This window comes from Myotis brandtii, unplaced genomic scaffold (assembly GCF_000412655.1).
Source record: "Myotis brandtii unplaced genomic scaffold, ASM41265v1 scaffold312, whole genome shotgun sequence".
In the NCBI taxonomy this organism is placed as follows: Eukaryota; Metazoa; Chordata; class Mammalia; order Chiroptera; family Vespertilionidae; genus Myotis; species Myotis brandtii.
In genome coordinates, this window is record NW_005361955.1 from 3,905,254 (window position 1) to 3,917,913 (window position 12,660).

General features: G+C 50.1%; 1 protein-coding gene across 3 annotated transcripts in view; it reads right to left on the reverse strand.

Annotated features, from left to right (window-relative positions):
* Positions 1–280: 280 nt before the first annotated feature.
* Positions 281–12,660, reverse strand: part of SLC6A1 (solute carrier family 6 (neurotransmitter transporter), member 1) — a 20,972-nt gene continuing 8,592 nt past the window's right edge. For all 3 annotated transcript variants that reach the window (XM_005870060.2, XM_014542749.1, XM_014542748.1), the window contains 9 exons: positions 11,237–11,371; positions 10,902–11,005; positions 10,517–10,641; positions 9,224–9,336; positions 8,702–8,833; positions 6,814–6,916; positions 5,655–5,755; positions 4,589–4,756; positions 281–2,617 (listed from right to left, as the gene is read on the reverse strand). In XM_005870060.2, coding sequence (XP_005870122.1) covers positions 2,513–2,617; positions 4,589–4,756; positions 5,655–5,755; positions 6,814–6,916; positions 8,702–8,833; positions 9,224–9,336; positions 10,517–10,641; positions 10,902–11,005; positions 11,237–11,371 — 1,086 coding nt within the window. In that variant the 3' untranslated portion in view covers positions 281–2,512. The remainder of the gene's footprint in view (positions 2,618–4,588; positions 4,757–5,654; positions 5,756–6,813; positions 6,917–8,701; positions 8,834–9,223; positions 9,337–10,516; positions 10,642–10,901; positions 11,006–11,236; positions 11,372–12,660) is intronic.

Here is a 12,660-nt window from a genome sequence, read left to right on the forward strand (position 1 = left end):
CTATTATCCTGGGTTTAGACCTTTATTTAGTAGACCACATTAAAATTTTCTAGAACAGTAAGAATACCTCCCTTTTGTAGCACAGAGTCATGTTTTAGCTACACATTCCAAGACTTTTTGGAAGTCCATCTCTATCTCACTGAATGTGAGCCCAAACCTCTCTCTCTCTCTCTCTCTCTCTCTCTCTCTCTCTCTGTTGGGGAAAAATAATATTGTGTGTAAGTTTGGTCTGATTAAAGAGGCAATTGTGCCCCCACCCCCAAGAATTGAAGGTTTGACGTTGTAGATCATAGAACCTTTATTATTTTTCCTCTAAATTCTTAGGAATGTACATAATGTCCGTGCTCCAGTTATGACACCATTTATAGACATTTAAAATGCATCTTCATTTATAAATATTTTACATTTGGTCCATAGAACAGATAATTTTACTAAATAACGCTGTAATTATTTTAAAACAGGCTCTGTATATAGTTTGAATATGTTTATATTACATATATTTTTTTATATAGAGATAGATTTACTTGGTGTTCTGAGAATAAATCCTTATTGCAAAAAAAAAAAGCATATATGATAATACAATATCTTTTCCCCCCAGGGCAAATACTAAAAAAATGTTACACATATTCACAGTTCTCACAGTAATTGTACGACACATGATAATATTGTGCTATATAAGTAGGTTTGGATGGAAATCAGTTAGGGGATTTCTTGCCAAACATCTCACTTAGATTTGCTTACAAACATGAAATACACTGCATTTGTCTTAAAAAGACTTGGTCTTAGTTTCACACTGAAGAACAAAGAGAAAGTTTGAAGTCTTCCTGCCCTTATTCTAAAAGGATGGGGGTGGGACCATGATACACAGTGAAGGGTTCCTTTCAGCCTAAACCCTATATTTGAACAATACATATGCAGGTTGATCATGGAGTCACCAGCTGGCATCTGGGATGCCCTTAGCAATGAGACTATTTTACAGATGATCTCAGGAACAGGTTTTAGATTTCCTACATGATACCCAACAAGACCCTAACTACCACGCGCGAGGATGAGTGTATGTGTACAAATGCTTTGCGTTTTCTCTACAATAATGTGCTTAATATTCTGAGGGTAATACCTTATTGCAAGAACTGATATGCTGGTCACTGGTCACTTTCAGATGAGAATGACAAGAGATTAAAAAACCCACAGTCACAGTTATTTACCATAGTGATTAAGGATTAGTTGTAAAACACAGTTTGTGAGCTAACTAGCTAAGGAGCTACAGGGCACAACAGACGATTTGCTACTTGGGAACCCATCTTCCTGCCAGATGAGGAACTGAGTCACTGGGGTCTGCAAGGAACTCTCTTCACCCGATGTGCCGACATGCCACCGCCACCAGGGAGCCCATTCCGGAGCCGATTCCGGAAAGGAACAAAACCGACTTCCCGGGGAAGCAGCTTTCGTCTTGGAAGCACTTTGGAGGTGGGGGTGGGGGGGGCTGGATGAACACTAGCGCCTCAGTTGATGGCTGGGTAGATTTTGGTGGCAGTGAGGGGACTCCCACTGAGGAGTTTCAGAGACGGTGAGAGGGCCGCAGCTTTGAAGGGGGTGGTAGTGAGGGAGGAGATCGTTTTAAAAAGGTCACTGGATCCATTTGGATGCAGGGGTAGGATCACTTGACCTTGATTTCCTCCACAGCTGTTCTGTGCTCTCTAACTCTGGGCATCCTAAGAGAAACTGGGGCTTCGATGAGGGAACGTCCCCAGCAGGATCGTAGGTCCCCCAGAATGCTGATTAGAAATTTAATTGTGCTTGTGGCAGTTTCCAATGGGCAGGGCCGGGTGCAGTCAGAATGGCCTGGCGGGAGGGGCAGGAAGGCCTAGCCACAGAGATGCTCTCAGCCGTGGCAGGGAAGCAGGACCCTGTACAGACTGCTTGAGAAGCAGGCCGGGGGATGCTGACTGAGGTCCTCGGGCTTGTTTTAAAGTCAGCTGCCTCGGGAAGGAGAAAACCAAAAAACGGAGAGAGCTCTGCTGGCTCCCTGCTACTTAAGAGCGAGCTCTCCCTAGAAACCTGTTATACAAAATGCCCTTTTCATGTGTACAGAGCAGCCTTCCGGTGGAAACGCACTCCTGCAAAGTCCAAGGTAACAGTCACGGGTTTCGGCAGTTAAGAGAACAGTCAGGGAAACGACTAAAAGCCAGGAGGGTGCAGCCTCACCGAGTCACACTCGCTGGCGGATAAAAGTGACCTACACGGCAGTCACAAATGCCCACTGCTGGACGCTTATGGGGCCCGGATTAAAAAGGTCACCGGCCCGCAGGTGCCGGAGCCGACGAGTATTTTTGCGCAAGTCAGGACCCAGCAGGGGTGAGACTGTCCCCACCTCCCCTCTCTGCGTGGTGATGGTGTCTGGACGCGCCACTCGAGGTAGGTTGAGATAGATGGTATCTTCAGACATCAAGTGGTGGTCCTGCTCAGCCAGGTGGGGGGTGAGAGTGTCGGGTCGGCGAGCCACCTCGCACCCCTAGATGTAGGCCTCTTTGCTGGCTGAGCCGCTGGCCTGGGGCTGCTCCGGACCATTCTCCGGGCGGACGATGTCTTCGCTGGGCTGGATCATGACCTGAATGCGCTGTGGGCACCGGGGAGAATTCGGGCTGAGATGGAAGGAGACAGGCCTCTCTGTTCCCCCACCTTCTTTTCAAGTCTATTCTGTCTGCTCTGCCTTCAAACTGTGCCCAGACTCTGCCGTGTCTCCACACCCTCCACGCACACCTCCTCTCACTTGGGTTAGAGCAATAGCCCCCCACTGGCCCTCCACGTCCATCCTTGACCATCATCCCCTTCATTCTATGCTCAGCACAGCGGCTGGGGGGCAGTCATGTTAGAGATCGCATCCCTCCTCAGGATGCAACAATGGCTCCCATTCACCCAAGTCCTATTAAGGCCCCATATGATCTGGCCCCTGTCATCTCAGACCGCCATGTCCTTCCTCATCCCCTCACTTACTTCACTCCCACCACGCTGGCCTCCTCACCGCTCCTCACACACACCACGCATGCACCTGCCTCGGGGCCTTTGCACGTGCTGCACCCGGTCTGGCACATTCTTCCTTTCAGATAGTGACACCCTCGATGTCTACCTCCTTAGGTCTTGGCTCAGTGTCATCCCCTCAGTGAGGCCTTGCCCAGCACTCCCTAAACTCCTTCCTACTTTGGGTTTCTCCATAGTCCTCCTCCCCATCTAACATGTTTTCATTTTGTTATTTGTTGATATTCCTCTCCTAGAATATGAGCTCCAAAAGGGTGGGATTTTCGCCTTCTTTGTTCAATGCTGTGTCCCCAGTCCTGACCATAGTGTCTGGCATATAGTAGATGCTCGATACATATTCGCTGGATGTTTGGCTCTCCCACCACCTTCTCCACGCATATCCCGCAGTCCTGCCTTATCAGCTAACACGGCGTCTTCAGACGCGCCTGGCTGCCCTTTCCCACCACGGTGCCTTCGCACAGGCTGTGCTCTCCTCCACAAATGCAGACCTGGCTTCCTCTCGAGGCTCAGCAGAGAACAATGGGAAATGAAAACACTGAACCTGGAGTTGGATAAAAGGGCTGCAGGCCCCAGCTCTGCAAGGAATGGGCAAGTGGTTTCCTCACGTGGCCTCAGTTTCTCCATCTGTGATTCAAGGAGGCTGCCCAGCAACTCCAGGGACTGCACACAACCCTCCACTCCCCTTCCCTGAGCTGCAGACCCGAGCCCCTCCTTCTAGCGAGGACATCTTGGTGGGAAACAAGGTTGAGAGCCACTGATTCCGATCTTCCCAGCTGTGGCCTCCATAATCTGATTCTCCAACTTTCCTCAGTGAATATCCTCAGCCTGCACTCACTCCATTCCTGTCTCTAGCACCTGGCTCCCTCCAGCACTGCCGTGTCTCACTCAAGAATTTGATACAACTTACCGAAGAGCTGGCATGGACCAGGCACACGCTAGTGAGCCCCTGCTAGGGAAGCACACCTTACAGGCTCTGCCTTCCCTTGAGGGTAAGGCCATGTTTTCTCTTTATCAAGCTCACAAATGAGGTCTCGAGGAAGCCCTCAACACGTCTGATTCCACCCTTCATTTGCTCCGAACCCTCGATGGCTCCCCATTACCCTTAGGATAAAGTCCAAAGTTCTTGTTGTGATCTTCAAAGCCCTCCATGATCTGACCAGGCCATAAATTCCCATCCTCATCTCTGATACCCCCCTGCACCCCTCCTCACTCTACCCTCCAGCCACAGTGATAAGTGTATACCTGTGGGCCTTGCACATGCTCCCCCCACTCCCCCCCTCCCACCTCGTCTTCTAGGAACATTCATCTGCTTCTACTTTTAACTCTGGCTCATACTTAGCTTTCCCTTCTCTCAAGAAGCCCTCCCTAACCCTCCCCAACCCAGCAGGGCTTACCCATCTCCCTGGTTTACCCCAATCATGGCTCCTCTAACACTCCATTGCCACTGGCTATTGATTTGTTTGTTAGACTGTGAGCTCCACAAGGGGAGGGGCTGTGCCCAGCACAGTGGGGGAAGGGGACCAATGATGCAAAGGGTGAAGAAGAGGCTTACCTGCTTCAGGGAGCCCTTTAAGGTGAGGAACATGTAGACCATGTACCCAGGGATGAGGACCATGGAAGACAGAGCCATGAGCCAGCCCACGCCCTGGCCCCACTTGGGGAAAACATAGTTTCCCATGGTGAGAGGAGTCATCTGCACAGCACTGAAAAGGAACACACCCTGGGAGGGTGGGGGAGAGGGTGGGGGGCAGTAGGTCACACATATTGGTCAACCGAGGTCCCTCCTCAGATCCTGCAGCTGACAGGTCCACTCCCTTCACCACTACCTTGAGGCTGACCCTCACAGAGGCTCAACATCTTGGGAATCTGCACTCAAGGCCACTTCCAGTACAGGAGAAGCCTTTGTGCAAGACAGAAGAAGGTATCCCCTCTGGGAGCACCAATGGCCAAAGGAGCCATTTCCATGACAACCAATAGAAAAGGGCACCCCTCCTGGGAGAACCAATAGAAAAAGACGCACCCTCTGTAAGGACCAATAGGAAAAGGTGACTCCTCTGAGAGGACTGACAGAAAAAACATCCCTTTCTCCAAGTTAACCAGCTTGGCAAGCAGAATAGTTGGATATCAGTCGCCATTTGCCATTGGCTGGGTGCCCTTGTTCAAGACACAACATGTGTAGTGGCCCCAGCTCCCCCCGACCAAGGCCTTGGGGCATCCCCCTCCAAGGCCTGTTCATGCCTCACCTTCCCCTTGCAGAAGGGAATGGGAGGTGCTGAGAATGAGAAGTCCCCCTGTATGAATAGTTTGGGCTTCAGAATCAGGCCGACGTGGTTTGGGTGCAGCACCAACGTGATGGGTGATGCTGGCTGGGGGAGCGCTGGGTCCTCAGCAAAGAGGGGGCACTAGTGTCTATTTGTCTGAGGTTTGTAAGGATGATGCACTATGTCTGGCATCATGCAGGGAACAAAACAGATGCTCAACAAATGGCAGGGAGTGGTCTTATTAGGGAACAGGGGTCTGGGGCCTCTTCCATCCACCTCTGCCTCCAGAAGTTCCTCTCTGGACCCGGGGCCTAGTCTGTGCTCATCCTAGCAGGGCTGGTCAGGTGCTGTCCTTACCGCCACGATGATTGGGGTGAAGAAGGACCAGCAGAGTTTCCACCAGAGGCAGGGCCTGAAGCCAACCATCTCTTGGATGTTGTCATAGAATCGGTTGACACCTGTGACATTTGGAGCAAAAGCAGGACGGATGGGTGAGTTGTGGGCATTACAGGCTAAACTCAAGCTGTCCCTCTCTCACAGGATGACCATACACAAGTCACCCAACCTTTCTGGGCCTCAGTTTCCTCGTCTGCAACATGGGGCTAATGCTCTGAGGGGTGCTCATTATCTAGTAATTATTTAATAACCAAATCCCCACAGCAAGTAGGTAGCGTGGGAAAGCAAATCACCTTAACGTGAAAATATCTACCAAAAACCGGATACGCTTACAAAACGTGTCCCCATCACTCTTAAAGTCCCCCCAGGCACCATCTGTCCCAGCCATTCCTGCAAAGCCTTACTGGGCCAGGATGGTTTTCCCTGTTGATCTGATGCTATCAGCAACTGGTGAGAGACTGTAAAGAAGAACTGCGAATCCTGCAAAGACCCACAGATGTCATGAAGTAATGCTGGGCACTGCTCCAATTATAAGCAAAGTCACTGACAAGGAGGATCTGATAGCACTAGGCCAGTCAGAGTTAAGGAAAGGAAAATGATGAGGAGGTGAGGTGGCAAGAAAGATACAATGATTATCAAGTACTAAGAGGGACCCCGGAGAACATTTCTCTCAAACACATCATCTTACTGTGATCATTGAAGAGTAGGGAAGGATATGCTTGGACTACCATGCAGTTGGTCTGGAAACTTAGGCCACAAACCAACAAATAAAGTCACTATTTCCTTCATTCTTTGTTCTAAGATAGTGCATACTTTTAACTGTAGAATTTTTTTGTAGTCTTGATTTCCCTTTTCCAGATAAAATCTCAAACAAACCATTTCATCCCAAAATTTATGAAGAAATTGTGGTTCCGTTTAAATGAGTTTATTCAACTGTTCTTCTTATGATATCTTCTAAACATGGGACCTCCTGTGGTAACACCATCGAGTTGTTGTGAAAACGAAATACATGAATGTATGGAAAGGGCCTGGTGTTCAAGTTGTACTGGTTGAATGATAACTGGAGAAAGGAATGATGAATGAATGAATGAATGACAGGGGAAAGAGGGCTGATGCTCACCGTAAAACCAGGAGATGGAGACACATTCAAAGAACACGAGGAACAGCAGGCTCATGCCACTGGCAGAGTAGTAATCAAAAAGCTTGAAGACATAAATGCCCCCCTGCAGGAGAAAAACGGTGAGAGTGAGGCCAGGGACCCGTGCATTCAGTTCACAATCAACCTGGGCTTTACAGTCTGATGAGGCTGGGGTTAGGCTAAACTGCAGCAAGGAAGGTGTGGGCTTTGATTCTCTGGGATTGGGCAGAAAACATGCAAATGTGGGGAGCATGGAGGGAAGTGCCCCATTTCCCGTAAGGTTGGAGGGCAGAAGAGGAGCCATCTGTCCACAATGTTGAGTCAGTCAAGTCCCTCCCCTGCTCAAAACCTTCCATGGCTTAAATAAGACAATAACATAATACATAAATCAGTAGAAAGATAGAAAATAAAATAATAAAATAAAATCCAATGCCTTGGCCTTCAAGGTCCTGCATGATCTCTGGTTCTGCATCCCCCACTTAACCCCTCACTCCCTCTGCCCCCACCACACCGTTCCTCACGTATACCAAGCCCATTCCCACCTCAGGGCCTTTGCACCTGCTGTGACTTCTTCCCCTAGCTAGGTCTCCCCTGGCTGGATCTTCCTCTCATTGGAGTCTCAGTTCAACTACCACTTCCTTAGAGGGACTGCCCCTGACTACTCTGTTGAGGTAGCATCTTTCCCGTCCCTGCTGGTCATTCTCTGTTCCACTATCCTCTTTTCTTCATGGCATTTAATGATCTAATGTGTATGTCAGTCTTATCCAAGAGAGCAGATACCGTCTGTCATGTTCACTCCTGAATCTCCACTGTCACACCAGGCCCGTAGTAGGTGTTCATCAATTATGAGAGAATGAATAAACACTAATCCTAAGTCTGAACTGTATTTGAACCCAGGGGTGGTTTTGTGGATCATAAATCAGACCCACAGGGCTGTGCTCATGGCTTTAGGGTAATTTATATTTATTGTACAATTCATCAGTTATATATTTGTCTTCTGCGTAGACTGAGAGGGGGTTGAACACAGAGAGCCTTGCTCATTAATATCTAAAGGGGGAAAAAAGTAGGAATGAAAGGGAAGGGCAGTGTCAACCTCAAAGGCCCAACTAACTCCACCTTGACTCTCCAGTTAAATTTCTTTAAATCCTCACCCGAGGAAGTTTTTATTGAATGCACATCTGAACCAGGGATCAAACCTACAACCTAGGTAGGTGCCCCGACTGGGAATCAAGCCTGCAACCTTTTGGTGTACGGGACAACACTCCAACCAACTGAACCACCCAGCCAGGACTCTAGTTAATTTTTTAAAATATATTTTATTGATTTTTTTACAGGGAGGAAGGGAGAGGGACAGAGTTAGAAACATCGATGAGAGAGAAGCATCGATCAGCTGCCTCCTGCACACCCCCGACTGGGGATGTGCCTGCAACCAAGGTACATGCCCTTGACTGGAATCGAACCTGGGACCCTTCAGTCCACAGGCCGATGCTATATTCAGTCTGCAGGCCAACGCTCTATCCAGTGAGCCAAACCGACTAGGGCTCTAGTTAATTTTTACGAGTCTTTTAAAACTCAGCCCCTGCACCCCCTTTTCCAGGAAGAGTACCTGGTGCCCTAGACTGGGTTAGGGGCCATATTCTCTAGCTTCGCCCATCATTTCTGCATCATTGTCTGTGTCTCCCATCAACCCAGGGGCCCCTTAAGGGAAGGGACCCCATCTTACTTCTTGCAGTGTGTGCTGGGCTTGGCATGCAGATGGTATTCAATGAACGGGGTTTGGGAGGTAAAGTGGGCTAAGACAAGGCTGGGGTGCAGAGGGCCTGGGAGTGGCCCTGGCACACAGCGGGTGCCAGGTGCTTACTGCCCTTACCTGAGTGATGTTAGAGAGGCCGATCAGGTAGGAGACGACGCAGACGGCAGCAATGAAGAGCTCCCTGCGGTTGCGGAGGAGTTTGGGGTACTCGTCCACCAGGGCGGTGATGAAGCCCTCCACAGTGCAGAACTTCAGGGGGAACAGGGGTCAGCCACCGCGGAGGGCCCCAACCCCAACCCACCCACAGCCTGACTGGCGGGAGACCGGAGAGCCCAGCGGCATGGAGACAGCAGGGCCCGCTGAGCCCCGGGATCCAGGCCTGATCTGCCTCTGCCTCTGCCTCTGCCTCCCTTTGTGAATTCGGGAGTCCCTCACTCTGAGCATCAGCTTCCCCATCTCAAAAGTGGGGAAGGTGGCTGAGCTGTTCCCTGAAGTTTCATGTGGTGGACATTCTAGGGGACTGATACTCCAGGCCATCTTCTCAGGAGGCCTAGGGCAGTGGCCTCCTCTTTCTGCTTCCTCCCAGATGGGCAAGGCTGGGTGAGGGGCTCCTCAAGGTGCCAGGGAGGACGTCCTCACCTGGCTGTCAATGCCCAGCATCAGCAGCATGGAGAAGAAGAGAATGGACCAGAGGGGAGAGATGGGCAGCTGGGTCACCGCCTCTGGGTATGCCAGGAACGCCAGCCCGGGGCCTGTGGGGAGAGGATAAAAATATATAAATAAAACGTAGCAAGCACCTACAATGTATTCAGTACACACCCACTTTCTAAGGTTCATTTCATCTCCCAAGAAACCTTTTGAGTGAGGGTTGTCAGCCACCTTTTCTACTTGAGGAAAAAGTGTGTGCTTGGTCGGGGAGGCCGTAGGGTTGGGTCCACAGTCAAGGGGACCAGTGGGATGAGATGAGGAACTGCGCTGGCCTGGCCAGCAATGGGGACAGTGCAGGGGCAGAGAGGTGACCAGATGGAGAAACAGGAAGTAGAATGGGCAGGTCCTGGCACTGGTTGGTTTGCCTGTGGTGGTGACGGAAGGGTACAGAGTGATGCTGGGGCTCTGTCCTGGGCACTGGCTGGCAGAACCCTTTGCTGTAATGGGGACCACAGGGGAGCAGAAGGCTTGAGGAGGTCAGTGTGGGAAGGTTGTGTTTGAGTGTCTGGGTGGGGTGATATTCAAGCGATCGGGAAAACCTTGGCAGGAAAAGCAAGCAGACTATAACCTCCCTGGGGTCTGGCTCTGGAAAGTGGGGTGGTGGCTGTGGGTTCCAGAGAAATGAGCTGGTGGGCTGCCCAAGTGCGGGAGATCAGGGCCTCAGGGGAGAACGTTCCTTTCAGCATAACCCATGATGCTTCCTTCCTGAGCCTCTGGGCCTCTGCTGTGCACACAGTGGGTCCTCATGTTTGCTGCTTTCCTGGCTGAGCAGGGAAGGGAGGGTGCCCAGGTTTTTCCTTGGACCCGGTGCCTATCTGTGCGGAGAGAAGAAGGGGCACAGCCTACTTGATGAGGATGTTTTTGGAACTGGGACAAATGCATGGACTTGTGTGCTTTGTGTCATGGTGGTGAACATGTCTGAGTTGGACCAACGTTTCTATCCTTGGGGCAAGAGCGAGTCTGCTCCCCCCAGATGCCCAGGATTGGGCTAGATGTGCCAGTATGGCCAGGCTCTGCAATCAGCCAGGTCTGGGCTCAACTCCAAAGTCCTACCACCTTCCCAGCTCCCCCGTGTCAGAAAGATCCAGGGATACAGTCCACATCAATGCTCAGGGCGCTGCCTGGCACACAGTGGCCTCTGTGCCAGCGAGCGAAGGTGGTGATCTGATGACCGCAAACGCCAGCCCCTCCCTCTCCAGAGCCCCGGTCCTGTGCGGTGCTGACCTGAGGCCGCCACATCAGCAATGGACCTCTTGGTGACATGGGCCATGAAGCCCACGATGGAGAAGATGACAAATCCTGCGAACATGCTGGTGCACGAATTGATGCAGCAGACAATAATAGAGTCCCTGCGAGGGAAGGCACGGTCAGGGCGGGTAAAAAGAGCTAGTAGGCTGTGGCTAGCAAAGGGCAAGGGGGAGAGGGTGCCTGTCAGGGGGGCTAAAGGGCTGGTGGGTCCACCCCCGCCGCCCCTCCTGGGAAGGAGTGTAACCAGAAGGAGTGGTCAGAGGGACTGGCTCTGAGAAAGACGGAGTTGACAGAGGAGAAAGGTCTGGGGTGTAGCCGCGGAGGGCTGTGGCCGGAGGAAGGTGCTCCTGTGCATGGGCACCTGTAGACGTTGTTGTGGAAACTGTTGTAGCTCCCAAGAGCGATCAAGGATCCTAGGCCCAGCCCGTAGGAGAAGAAAATCTGAGTGGCAGCATCCAGCCACACCTATAGGCAGAATGAGAAAAAATAGTCAACATTTACAATCATAAAGGCGCCGTGCTGCAGGGCCACTTGCATGTGCTAACCAGCTCTACCTGGCAACAATCCCAGTTTACACAGGAGGGTCAGAGAGCAGCAATAACTTATCCTAGCGCTGGTCACCTGTGGCTCAGGACTCAGGTGTGCACTTAACCGAACTGGCGCCTTCTAGTACCTGGGGCCAGGAGGACCGCTCACCTCAGAGTCCGACAGCTTGTGGAAGTTGGGTGTGATGTAGAAGAGGATGCCCTCCCCGGCCCCCGGCAGTGTCACTCCGCGGAAGAACAGGATGATCAGCATGATGTAGGGATATGTGGCTGAGAAGTAGACCACCTGGGAGGAAAGTGGGTGATATGGTCACCCCCCCACACACACACACATACCCCAGCACACCTATGCCTCCTCTTCCCCACTTCACCTACATCTGTACCTGCTGTGGCTCTGGGCTTGGCTCTAGTTCTCTTCCTCCAGGAAGCCTTCCTGGATTCCTAACATGCTCTGCTTGGCCACTTTTCTGCAGCTCCTCCTTGGAGTCTGAACCAACCAGCTCAGTGCCTGAATTTTCCCTTCCCCTATCCCTCCCCTACTTTTTGATTTCTGTTTAAATTAAAGTATGTGGTGACAGGAAAACTTTAAAAATCACATATGAACACACACTTCCTTTCAACAGCCTCTAGAAGGTAAGTTACATGGAGGACAAGGCTTGTCTTGTTCACGTCTCTGTTTTCCCAGTGCCTAGAACAGTCCATGGTAGATAGTGGACACTCGATAAATGCCAGACAAATGCATCAATGCATGGGTGTTAATGCTTTACTGTTCCTCTTTGGAGACTTTACTTTGTGTATACGATCACATTTTCTTACAAAATGATGTACTTGCCTTTTCATGCAACATGCTTAAAATAAAAAACAACAACACAGTACATACATCTTTGTTTCTTGTTTTATTTACTAAAAATTGTTTTACTGTCTCAGAACAATGTATTTTTTTAATTATACAAAATAGTCCCTCAGGAGGTTCCACCATCCATTGAGGTCACTTCCAAGTTTATGCCAATCCTAAGTCTACTACATTGGGTACTCCTGAATATAAAACTTTGTCTACAAAATTAGGCAAATTATACTAAAAATTACTGCAACTTGTACTAAAAAATTATATTAGTCTTTGGAAAAATTTCTAGAAGTAGAATTACTGAGAAAAAAGGAATAAGTTTCTCCAAGGCTTTTAACCCATGTTGCCTAATTACCTTCCAGAAATTGAATTTTGCCCAACATTACAGAGAGCACCTTTCCTGGGTATAATCATCTTAAAAAATTACTTCTTGCCAAATTAATCATCAAAAAACGGAGATTACATTTCTTTGCTCAGTGGTGTGAGAGAGCAATTTTCAAGTTCAGTGACCTTTATATCTTAGCGCCATGCTCAGCATAAATTGTTCTGTGGGTTAGTTTCATCTCCCTGAGTCGACTCTGAGAGTCTTCGGGGTTAGGAAAGGCGGCCAAAACCCCATCAAGATCACTGTACTTGATGCCCTGACCGGTTTGGCTCAGTGGATACAGCGTCGGCCTGTGGACTGAAGGGTCCCAGGTTCGATTCCGGTCAAGGGCATGTACCTTGGTTGC